The sequence below is a fragment of the Leptodactylus fuscus genome, chromosome 3, assembly GCF_031893055.1.
Source record: "Leptodactylus fuscus isolate aLepFus1 chromosome 3, aLepFus1.hap2, whole genome shotgun sequence".
NCBI classification, from domain to species: Eukaryota; Metazoa; Chordata; class Amphibia; order Anura; family Leptodactylidae; genus Leptodactylus; species Leptodactylus fuscus.
In genome coordinates this window covers 9,299,198-9,311,718 of record NC_134267.1, presented here as the reverse complement: position 1 = coordinate 9,311,718, position 12,521 = coordinate 9,299,198, and the positions used below count along the sequence as shown (strand labels likewise).

General features: G+C 44.4%; 1 protein-coding gene across 1 annotated transcript in view; it reads right to left on the bottom strand.

Moving 5' to 3' along the window:
- SRBD1 (S1 RNA binding domain 1) overlaps window positions 1-12,521 on the bottom strand; it is a 139,127-nt gene that overhangs the window by 111,400 nt on the left and 15,206 nt on the right. The window contains exons 5-8 of the mRNA XM_075267030.1: window positions 11,217-11,320; window positions 10,491-10,598; window positions 7,482-7,639; window positions 5,541-5,637 (exon numbers count right to left, since the gene is read on the bottom strand). Coding sequence (XP_075123131.1) covers window positions 5,541-5,637; window positions 7,482-7,639; window positions 10,491-10,598; window positions 11,217-11,320 — 467 coding nt within the window. The remainder of the gene's footprint in view (window positions 1-5,540; window positions 5,638-7,481; window positions 7,640-10,490; window positions 10,599-11,216; window positions 11,321-12,521) is intronic.

Sequence of the window (12,521 nt, the reverse complement as noted above, 5' to 3'; positions counted from 1 at the left end):
GCCAGAGGAGTCATGCCAACAAACACTGTGGCAGACATGGCTGAGTTCATGTTGGGGTGCTTTACAACCGACAAGCGTATTGTCAAAATCATGGAGGACAACCAGTACTGGATCTTTGCTATCCTTGACCCCCGGTATAAAAACAACATCTCGTCTTTTATTCCGGTAGAGGGGAGGGCCAATCGCATCAATGCTTGCCACAGGCAATTGGTGCAGAATATGATGGAGATGTTTCCAGCATGTGACAGTGGCGGCAGGGAGGGCAGTTCCTCCAGTAGGCAACCAAGTTCTCACCGGTCCACACAAACGAGGGGCACACTGTCTAAGGTCTGGGACACCTTGATGGCACCCCCTCGCCAAAGTGCCGCCACGGAGGGTCCTAGTGTCACCAGGCGTGAGAAGTATAGGCGCATGTTGCGGGAATACCTTTCCGACCACAGCCCTGTCCTCTCCGACCCCTCTGCGCCCTACACGTATTGGGTGTCGAAGTTGGACCTGTGGCTTGAACTTGCCCTATATGCCTTGGAGGTGCTGTCCTGTCCTGCCGCCAGCGTCCTATCTGAGAGGGTGTTCAGTGCAGCCGGTGGCATCATCACTGACAAGCGCACCCGTCTGTCAGCTGAGAGTGCCGACCGGCTCACTTTGATAAAAATGAACCACCACTGGATAGAGCCTTCATTTTTGTGCCCACCTGTGTAAAGCACCCCAACATGAAACTCCATGTCTGTACTCAACCTCTCCAATTCCTCCGCATCCTCATACTCATCCACCATAAGCGTTGCACAATTCTGCTAATACTAGGCTCCCTCCACCCTGATTTCCCCCAACTCTGCTGGTTAGAGGCTCCCTCCACCCTGATTTCCACCAACTCTGCTGGTTAGAGGCTCCCTCCACCATGAATTTGCCCAAACTGGGCTGGTTAGAGGCTCCCTCCACCATGAATTGGTCCAAACTGGGGTTTTTAGAGGCTCCCTCCACCATGAATTGGTCCAAACTTGGCTGTTTAGAGGCTCCCTCCACCATGAATTGGTCCAAACTGGGCTGGTTAGAGGCTCCCTCCACCATGAATTTCCCAAAACTTGGCTGTTTAGAGGCTCCCTCCACCATTAATTGGTCCAAACTGGGCTGGTTAGAGGCTCCCTCCACCATGAATTTGCCCAAACTGGGCTGTTTAGAGGCTCCCTCCACCATGAATTGGTCCAAACTGGGTTTTTTAGAGGCTCCCTCCACCATGAATTGGTCCAAACTGGGCTGTTTAGAGGCTCCCTCCACCATGAATTTGCCCAAACTGGGCTGGTTAGAGGCTCCCTCCACCATGAATTGGTCCAAACTGGGCTGGTTAGAGGCTCCCTCCACCATGAATTTGCCCAAACTGGGCTGTTTAGAGGCTCCCTCCACCATGAATTGGTCCAAACTGGGTTTTTTAGAGGCTCCCTCCACCATGAATTGGTCCAAACTGGGCTGTTTAGAGGCTCCCTCCACCATGAATTTGCCCAAACTGGGCTGGTTAGAGGCTCCCTCCACCATTAATTGGTCCAAACTGGGCTGGTTAGAGGCTCCCTCCACCATGAATTTGCCCAAACTGGGCTGTTTAGAGGCTCCCTCCACCATGAATTTGCCCAAACTGGGCTGTTTAGAGGCTCCCTCCACCATGAATTTGCCCAAACTGGGCTGGTTAGAGGCTCCCTCCACCATGAATTGGTCCAAACTGGGTTTTTTAGAGGCTCCCTCCACCATGAATTTGCCCAAACTGGGCTGGTTAGAGGCTCCCTCCACCATGAATTGGTCCAAACTGGGTTTTTTAGAGGCTCCCTCCACCATGAATTTGCCCAAACTGGGCTGGTTAGAGGCTCCCTCCACCATGAATTGGTCCAAACTGGGCTGGTTAGAGGCTCCCTCCACCATGAATTTGCCCAAACTGGTCTGTTTAGAGGCTCCCTCCACCATGAATTGGTCCAAACTGGGTTTTTTAGAGGCTCCCTCCACCATGAATTGGTCCAAACTGGGCTGTTTAGAGGCTCCCTCCACCATGAATTTGCCCAAACTGGGCTGGTTAGAGGCTCCCTCCACCATGAATTGGTCCAAACTGGGGTTTTTAGAGGCTCCCTCCACCATGAATTGGTCCAAACTTGGCTGTTTAGAGGCTCCCTCCACCATTAATTGGTCCAAACTGGGGTTTTTAGAGGCTCCCTCCACCATGAATTGGTCCAAACTGGGTTTTTTAGAGGCTCCCTCCACCATGAATTGTTCCAAACTGGGGTTTTTAGAGGCTCCCTCCACCATGAATTGGTCCAAACTGGGCTGGTTAGAGGCTCCCTCCACCATGAATTTGCCCAAACTGGTCTGTTTAGAGGCTCCCTCCACCATGAATTGGTCCAAACTGGGTTTTTTAGAGGCTCCCTCCACCATGAATTGGTCCAAACTGGGCTGTTTAGAGGCTCCCTCCACCATGAATTTGCCCAAACTGGGCTGGTTAGAGGCTCCCTCCACCATGAATTGGTCCAAACTGGGGTTTTTAGAGGCTCCCTCCACCATGAATTGGTCCAAACTTGGCTGTTTAGAGGCTCCCTCCACCATTAATTGGTCCAAACTGGGGTTTTTAGAGGCTCCCTCCACCATGAATTGGTCCAAACTGGGTTTTTTAGAGGCTCCCTCCACCATGAATTGTTCCAAACTGGGGTTTTTAGAGGCTCCCTCCACCATGAATTGGTCCAAACTGGGCTGTTTAGCGGCTCCCTCCACCATTAATTGGTCCAAACTGGGCTGGTTAGAGGCTCCCTCCACCATGAATTTGCCCAAACTGGGCTGTTTAGAGGCTCCCTCCACCATGAATTTGCCCAAACTGGGCTGGTTAGAGGCTCCCTCCACCATGAATTGGTCCAAACTGGGGTTTTTAGAGGCTCCCTCCACCATGAATTGGTCCAAACTTGGCTGTTTAGAGGCTCCCTCCACCATTAATTGGTCCAAACTGGGCTGGTTAGAGGCTCCCTCCACCATGAATTGGTCCAAACTGGGTTTTTTAGAGGCTCCCTCCACCATGAATTTGCCCAAACTGGGCTGTTTAGAGGCTCCCTCCACCATGAATTGGTCCAAACTGGGCTGGTTAGAGGCTCCCTCCACCATGAATTTCCCAAAACTTGGCTGTTTAGAGGCTCCCTCCACCATTAATTGGTCCAAACTGGGCTGGTTAGAGGCTCCCTCCACCATGAATTTGCCCAAACTGGGCTGTTTAGAGGCTCCCTCCACCATGAATTGGTCCAAACTGGGTTTTTTAGAGGCTCCCTCCACCATGAATTGGTCCAAACTGGGCTGTTTAGAGGCTCCCTCCACCATGAATTTGCCCAAACTGGGCTGGTTAGAGGCTCCCTCCACCATGAATTGGTCCAAACTGGGCTGGTTAGAGGCTCCCTCCACCATGAATTTGCCCAAACTGGGCTGTTTAGAGGCTCCCTCCACCATGAATTGGTCCAAACTGGGTTTTTTAGAGGCTCCCTCCACCATGAATTGGTCCAAACTGGGCTGTTTAGAGGCTCCCTCCACCATGAATTTGCCCAAACTGGGCTGGTTAGAGGCTCCCTCCACCATTAATTGGTCCAAACTGGGCTGGTTAGAGGCTCCCTCCACCATGAATTTGCCCAAACTGGGCTGTTTAGACGCTCCCTCCACCATGAATTTGCCCAAACTGGGCTGTTTAGAGGCTCCCTCCACCATGAATTTGCCCAAACTGGGCTGGTTAGAGGCTCCCTCCACCATGAATTGGTCCAAACTGGGTTTTTTAGAGGCTCCCTCCACCATGAATTTGCCCAAACTGGGCTGGTTAGAGGCTCCCTCCACCATGAATTGGTCCAAACTGGGTTTTTTAGAGGCTCCCTCCACCATGAATTTGCCCAAACTGGGCTGGTTAGAGGCTCCCTCCACCATGAATTGGTCCAAACTGGGTTTTTTAGAGGCTCCCTCCACCATGAATTTGCCCACACTGGGCTGGTTAGAGGCTCCCTCCACCATGAATTGGTCCAAACTGGGGTTTTTAGAGGCTCCCTCCACCATGAATTTGCCCAAACTGGGGTGTTTAGAGGCTCCCTCCACCATGAATTTGCCCAAACTCTGCTGGTTAGAGGCTCAATCCACCCTGATTTTCAAAACAAATGTTGGTGCCAACCTCAACTTACTACAAGGGCCAAATTCACTGCTGGTGACAAGCTCTCCTCACTGCAAGTGCCAAATACACATGTTTCAAGGTGTTTTCCTACTGTCAGAGAGGTGGTATTGAGTGTGTAAAGTGTGTAGTTGTTAGGCTGTGATGTTGGGGTAATAGAGGGTCTTTGGTGTGTTAGATGCCCCCAGACATGCTTCCCCTGCTGTCCCAGTGTCATTCCAGAGGTGTTGGCATCATTTCCTGGGGTGTCATAGTGGACTTGGTGACCCTCCAGACACGGATTTGGGTTTCCCCCTTAACGAGTATCTGTTCCCCATAGACTATAATGGGGTTCGAAACCCATTCGAACACACGAACATTGAGCGGCTGTTCGAATCGAATTTCGAACCTCGAACATTTTAGTGTTCGCTCATCTCTAGTAAGTATGGCTATTTCTTTTCTGTTTTACATCCTTCCCGGCCACCCTTAAAGGGGTTGTCCAGGCAAAACTGGAAATTAAATTTATTATTTAAATTTAAAAAGTTTTAAAAAATAAAATAAAATTATACTCACCTTTCCTTGATGCCCTGGGTCCTCCAAGCACGGTCTGGTCTTCTCGGTCCAGTGTTGATGTGTGGAAGAAGTCCCAGCCACATGTAACCTCTGAGGCCAATCAGCGGCCTCAGGGAAGGGCTTGAGATAACACAACCTGTGACTTCACAGGTCTCTCCCTGGCCAATCAGTAGCCTCAGCGAAGGGCTTGAGGATACTACCTGTGACTTCACAGGTCTCTCCCTGGCCAATCAGCGGCCTCAGCGAAGGGCTTGAGGATACTACCTGTGACTTCACAGGTCTCTCCCTGGCCAATCAGCGGCCTCAGCGAAGGGCTTGAGGATACTACCTGTGACTTCACAGGTCTCTCCCTGGCCAATCAGCGGCCTCAGCGAAGGGCTTGAGGATACTATCTGTGACTTCACAGGACTCTTCCTGGCCAATCAATGGCTTCAGCGGAAGGAATCCGGGACGTCACAGCCAGTGAGAAGTTTCACTTGGAGAAGATGCCAGATCAGCAGGAACGGACCCACTGGGAGGACACCGGAGCAAGGGAACAGGTGAGTATGATTTTTTTTTTTTTTAATTTTCACCTCCCCCCAGCCTGTATAACAATTCACATTTTGCATGGACAACCTCTTTAAGCTTCCTATAATTCCTGGACAATCCCTTTAAGACAAATTTGAAGCCCTGTAAGAAAACTCCATGCTTCCATTGAAACAAATAGGAGAGAAGCACAGCCATGTCATATATTACAGGCCTGGCTGACCCAGAGAGCCCAGCGCGCCAACTGTACACGCAGCGAGTTTCACATTAACATTCAATCAGCGGGAAACCGTAAGAGCACGCTTACTTGAATTTCAGTAAAAGATGTCTAATTTTTTCAGCTTCTTGCATGCCACGCCCGTGTCCTGTGTGCAAATAGACGACGTCTGTATGAAGAATCTGATCTGAAAAAAAATATATATATGTATAAGGGGGATTTCATGTGCCACTCAATGTGAATTAAAGCGTCACTCCAGTTATAAGAAACCATCATCGATACTAGTGAAGAATTTTAGGAATGATGTGGGGAAAACAAAAAAAATTTCTGAGGTTGCCACGTCTACAACTGATGAAAGTGTAAATGTAACGATTCGGATGGTAACTTTATATTCGGAAAATACAATGTTTCTGAATTTGTTCATGGACAATCTACCCACAGGTAGCAACATTTAATGTAACAATTGTGTCTGGGAGTTCCAGCTGTTGGACCCCCCACGATCTGACACTTCCTAATGTCACAACCCATGTCAAGTTCAACTTTGCTATATCTGTAGAGGGCAGGTGATATTTTTTCCATTCCCATACTGTATTAGGCAGACATTACAGGTGGCCGTACACATTAGATGTATGTTGGTCAAATTTACAGATTTGGGTGGGAATGGCTACAGATATGTACGGGTATTTACACCAGGCTACACTCACAACTGCACTTGGCTCTCCAATGTTTGGGTCCATCAGGGGACCCCAATGACGGAGAGACCGTCCGCTAAAACAGTCATTACCCGCAGACCCCATAGACTATAATGGGGTCCATCAGGTTTCCTTTTACTTTCAAGGGAGCATTGGTTAATTCCCTTTTTTCCATTTGGAAGACAAACAGGCTCGGCTCAGCCGAGTGTACATGTACAGTATATTAATAGACGGAATAGCTGTTGGAGGATATCTACATTAAAGGGATTCTACCATTAAGATCAAATTTTTTGTCGGTCACACGTAGGAATAGTCTTAAGAAGGGCTATTCTTCTCCTACCTTTAGATGTTTTCTCCATGCAGCCATTCGGTAGAAATCCCGGGTTTCATCGGTATGCAAATGAGTTCTCTCACAGCACTGGGGGCGGGCCCCAACGCTCAAACAGCACTGAGGGCATCCCCAATGCTGCAAGAGAACTCTCCAGCGCCGCCTCCATCTTCTTCAGGTACAGCCTCTTCATGCGTCTTCTTCCGGCGCTGGGGGTAAAACTTCTAGGCCTTGGGCAGTGCTGACTGCGCATGCCCGTGGCCACAAGAAAATGGCAGCTTGCACAGTAAGCAGATTTTAATGGTAGAATCCCTTTAAATCATTGTCTATTCCTATCTGATCTAATGTGTAGGGCCAGGTTTAAACGCAAGGGTACGAATCTCTTTGACAGTGCTGGTGGTCAGTCACTCACTTTCCCCAAAAAGGAAATTCCCAATTACCTAAATTTACCATTGGATATTATTTTTTAGGGACCTGTCATTAAAGGGGCTGTCCAGGAATTTACAAAATTCCAGAGTAGGCCGGGGAATGAAACATTAAAAAAAAAAAAAAAAAAATCATACTCACCTGTCTGTGGCGCTCTGTTGGCCGTCAGCGCAATCCGTTCCGGCGCACACCATGAAACCGCCACTAGAAGTCCTGTGCCGCATATGACCTCACAGCCAGTGATGTCACTTACATACGTCACCAGTTCCATATCTGAGGCTGCTGATAGGCCTCAGTGGTCATATGCGGTGCCGAACTTCTGGCGGTCGCAAAGCGTGCTGAAACAGACTGTGGCACCGGACACCGGGACACAGGTGAGTATTTTTATGTTTTACCTTTCCTCAGCCCCCTCTGAAAATTGTGAAATTCATGAACAACCCCTTTAAAAAAGTGCACCATAACCCACGTCGTAGAGCAGAACATAACACAGCGCCCCCTACTGTCTAGGAGTACTGGGACAGGAGATGGACTCACTACACAGCGCCCCCTACTGTCTAGGAGTACCGGGACAGGGGATGGACTCACTGGTGGCGGAGATGACGGCCAGCTTACAGCCGTGCTTATATCCGGGGTCCACACCCATTATAATTCGCCCTCTAACTGGATTCGCAAGGAGCAGCTGGCGCAGGTTTCTCCCAAACATCATGATGGATTCCTTCTCGGCATCTGAGGTCAGCTTCGAGCTGTAGGAAAAGAAAATATTGAGCCATAAGTCAAGAGATACAAGCTGTATATAGTGAGATGATAACTATATATTACCCTTAAGCATTGGTAATAGGATGTCGGCACGTACTACCGCCACTGAAACCAACCGTCCTACTGCAGTGAAAACAATGCATCCGTGTGAGATGGCGTTAGAGACGACCTTCCACCACCTCCATCAATTCCTTACATCATATAATAGCCGTCCCTCCACCAATCTGGAGTATTTGGAATTTTTTTTCTCCAGCCCACACCATTCCTGAGCAATCAATGCTGTTAGTTTTGGTCCCTGATATACTATTAGTCTCTATACTGTCGGGCACCAAAACTAACAGCATTGATTGACCAGGAAGGGTGGGGGCTAGAGAAAAAATTCCAACTGTTCCAAAATCAGTAGAGCAGCAACTAAGAAATTGGGTTGGCGGGGTTGGTGAAAGGTCCTCTTTAAAGAAGGAAAGAGGAGACTTTGACTTTTCAATAATTCTCACTCATTTCAACCACTTCTCCAAGAATGACCAGGACCAAATTCCCTTGGCATTCAGTGGGTGTACTCACCATAGACATTATTCACACAAGGTCGACATCTATGTGTTGTCCATGTGCAAAAAAGACTGCAAGTGAACTCATAGCAGTGCACGGTATTTCAGTCTGTCTTGCAGAAGAGACGGACTGATTTCAACCGTTTCCGACTGGCCCCCCAGTCCATCATGATGGACTTATCACATCAATGCCAAATTGTCTGCTGGCTACAGATGCAACTGGGACAATTTTAACACACTCATTAGGTCTTACAATAAGTAAGCGGCCATTTTCTTGTGGCCTGTGCGCATGCGCAGTCGGCTCTAGAAGTTTGACCACCAGCGCAAGAAGAAGACACGTGAAGAGGACGTTCCAGAAGAAGATGAAGGCGGCGCTGGAGAGTTGTCTCGCAGCCCTCTGTGCTGTTTGAGCACTGGGGCCCGCCCCCAGTGCTGCGAGAGAACTAATTTGCATACCTAAGAAAACTGGGATTTCTACCAAACGGCGGCGCACAGAAGACATCTAAAGGTAGGAGAAGAATAGCCTTCCTTAAGGCTATTCCTACGTGTCAACCAGAAAAAAATGTGTTTTAATGATAGAATCCCTTTAATATTTCTCTCCAGTTTTCGTCTGAAGCCACGACAGCTGTAAATGACACATTAGTGCTTCGATCCAAAAACTCAGCCCGTATCCTATAACGGCCATTATTGACACAGCGAACAACACTAATACGGCAGGATCCGACCAACCAAACGCCAAGATATTTCACTGTAAACTTCATAATCTTATCTGCCGAAAAATCCTACAAAAACAGGCCGGAGGCGCCAAGTGCAACAAGCTCAGGTTCTCAGACGTGAAAGACAATCTGACTTGCAGAAGGCGGGGGGAAGAAATGTAATGAAATAACAGGCCGCTCATTCCGCACATCGATGGGAATATTTCCCCACCTGTCACTAAAGAATAAACCATTTCACGTGGAAAGCGCGTCCTGGTACTACGTGCTCGCCACGTGGAAGAGGTTTATGGGGTCACTAAATGTTTGACTTGTAGAAGGGAGGAAAGCAAAATATAAAGGATTTAGTAAAACTGTGTAGCAAGGAAAGGCTGGAGGGAATGTATCACTTACTTTACATGTTACCTGTCTATAGCTTATGTTACAGGTTGCTACTGAGTAACGTTAACATTACCTTTATTGTTTTGCCACTTAAAGGGGTTGTCCAGGAATTTTTGACTTATGGCCTCTCCTTAGGATATGACTATCTGGACAATTAGCCCCTACAAGGTTTGGCTGTTCAGGGATACATCTGGTCCCTGTGCTATACAGAGACAGAGCTGCAACCAGTTGAGCCTATTCCGACATACTGCAGATTATCGCTCAAAGCGAGCTGAGCTGCAGTACCAGTGTCTGGCCACTAGGCAACTGCTTCAACATGGACCAGACCTACCACCAAACCAGGACCAGCAGCTAGCCCCAAATCAGAAATTTATGGCCTTTCCCATAAAACAAAAATTCCTGGAGTACCCCTTTAAGGACACACATATAAAAAAAGAAGAACTTTCCTCTAGGTGAACCAAACAGGAATGGAGGGTTAGGGGGTGGGCACGCACAACCGAACACTTCTGGAAGATTCCTTTAACAGTTTTGTGACGCACAACGCATTTCGGGCCCTTTCTCAAGTGCAATACAAACCGAGCAGTAGTCTAACCTGATGCATATAAAAAAGGGAATAAGCTGCGCCTTGTTTTTTGGAGTTTTTTTTTTTTTTGTAGATTGTGATATATATATATATATATATATATATATATATATATATATATATATATACATGGATCATAATGTACATTATTTCCCTGTCAGTACGTCTTTGGAATATGGGAGGAAACCCATGCAAACATGGGGAGAGCATACAAACTCCTAGCAGATGTTGTCCTTGGCAGGATTAGAACCCAGGACTCCAGCGCTGCAAGGCTGCAGTGCTAACCACTGAGCCACTGTGTTGCCCCCGCTGCGCATCATTTTACCAGGTTTTGGCACTACTTCCCAGCCAATCATCTGCAGCCTTTTCATTGCTTACATGGGTGCGTACCATCTACTTAGTTTAAGCTTTGTAGAGTATTACAACTTTTCCCATACAAGTCAATGGCTATAGGTTGGTGGAACTTTCTTTAGAACGTATCGAACCGATGAATGACTGCACGGTCACTGCTCAGTACAGCTCCTCCATTGTGGCCATGGACAGGAGATATATACTCTGTTCTTAGAGAAATCATTCACTACATGGTTCTGTATCCGGGCTCTACGGAAGGACGTACCGGTACTCTCTGCAGAGAAGAGGATAAATCAGACGCTTGTAGGAGTCTTCGACAGAATTATTCAGTATCTTCATGAACTCAGGTCGGGCAAACTGCTTTGGTCTCCACCTATAGAAACACACGAGAAGACGAAAATAAATAGCGATGACTTATAAGTGTGATACAAAGTACAAAGGTCAAAGGTCTTTATCTAAATAATGGCTGAGGCTGGATTGTAATTTTGAATCATTTAGTCTATGTTTATACCACCTATGGGCTGATATAATTTCCAACAAAAAATGTGGCAAAATTTTGGCAACTTTTTGTTGTTTGGTGTAGGATCTTAAGCCCCTTCCTCAAAAGTCCGGCCCCTGTTTATACAAGTCACAGAAACAGTCAGTATGTGTCTAAAACTGACAATAAATGTAACAAAGTATCTATGACCGTTTAGTTGCAAATTGTGCCAGAATTCTGCAGCATCTTCACTAGTAAATGTTCCCCGTTGTCCTTTCCCTCAAACACAACACAACAGGAAGCTTTCAATAACCGAAACATCTTCCCGCTTCCGAGAGCCGTCGCCTCTGATCCTGACAAGTATAACACGGCCACATAACACATGGAGCCGAACCAGTCAAACTCCCCAGAACCCTTTATAGTCTAGCAAATAATATTAACGTAACCCAGGAGTAATAAGACTGGACGCGGAAGACGCAGAAGACAAGTCATTGTGTAAGATTGTATACAGACCTTTCATTCACACACCACCTACAGAAAGCCTCCTTCACCCTGTCAGGAACGTTGACCTTTACTGTCAGGACTTTCAGATTCTCCCCACGGTTAATGGCCAGAATCTGAGAACAAACATAAATGGCAAAGACAGATGACACACAAATACCCAAAAGATAAACTGATCAAGTCAACAGCCATACAGGCACCTTGTTTTATTATTTGACATTTTGAGAGAGAGCGCTCGTGTTGAAGTCATAGCTGAAATAATGAAATGAGATTAATAATGTTGTTGATATTATTATTATTATTATTATTATTATTATTATTATTATAATATTATATTTGTTATTATTATTATATTATTTATATTATTATTATTATTATTATTACTATATTATTTATATTATTGCATATTATTATTAGTATTTAGTAGTATTATATTATTATATTTATATTAAATATTTTATTATTATAATTATTATTCTCACTTTATTGTTCTTATGTTATTATTATTATTTATTATTATTATAATTTTATTATCATTATAATGTTTTTATTATTATATTATTATTCACACTTTATTGTTGTTATATTATTATTATTTTATTATCATTATTTTTATTATTTTATTATTATATATTGTTTTATTATCGTTATTTTTATTATTTTTTTATTGTTATTATTTTATTATTATTTTAACATCAGTATTAATATTTTATAATTTATATTATTCTTAATAATAATAATATTTTTATTATTATTATTATTATTATTATTATTATTAACAACAGTCAATAATATTATTATCATCATCATCAATATTAATCAAAAACAATACTGGCATTATAATGTTAATAATGAATGAGCATAATGATATTAATAAAAAAAAAGTATAATAAATAGCATCAAAAGAAATTATGAGCATACAATAATAATAATAATAATAATAATAATAATAATAATAATAATAATAATAATAATAATTAACAACAATGGAAATAATGAGTGTAATAAATAAATAGCTTAATAAAATTGAATTAACATCATAATCAAACTATTAATGATAATAATAAATATAATAATAATAATGATTAAGTTAATAAATAGCATGATACATAATGATCATAATAATGTAAATGATGACAATAATGATATTACATACAATAAGTATAATTGTATAATAATGATGAAGTGATTAATAAATAGCAGGAATATGATAATATAATTAATGATAATATAAATAATAACAATAACAATAATAATAATAATGTGCACAATGACACTAAATGAGCATAATAATAATAGTTCTGAAAAGTCCATAAC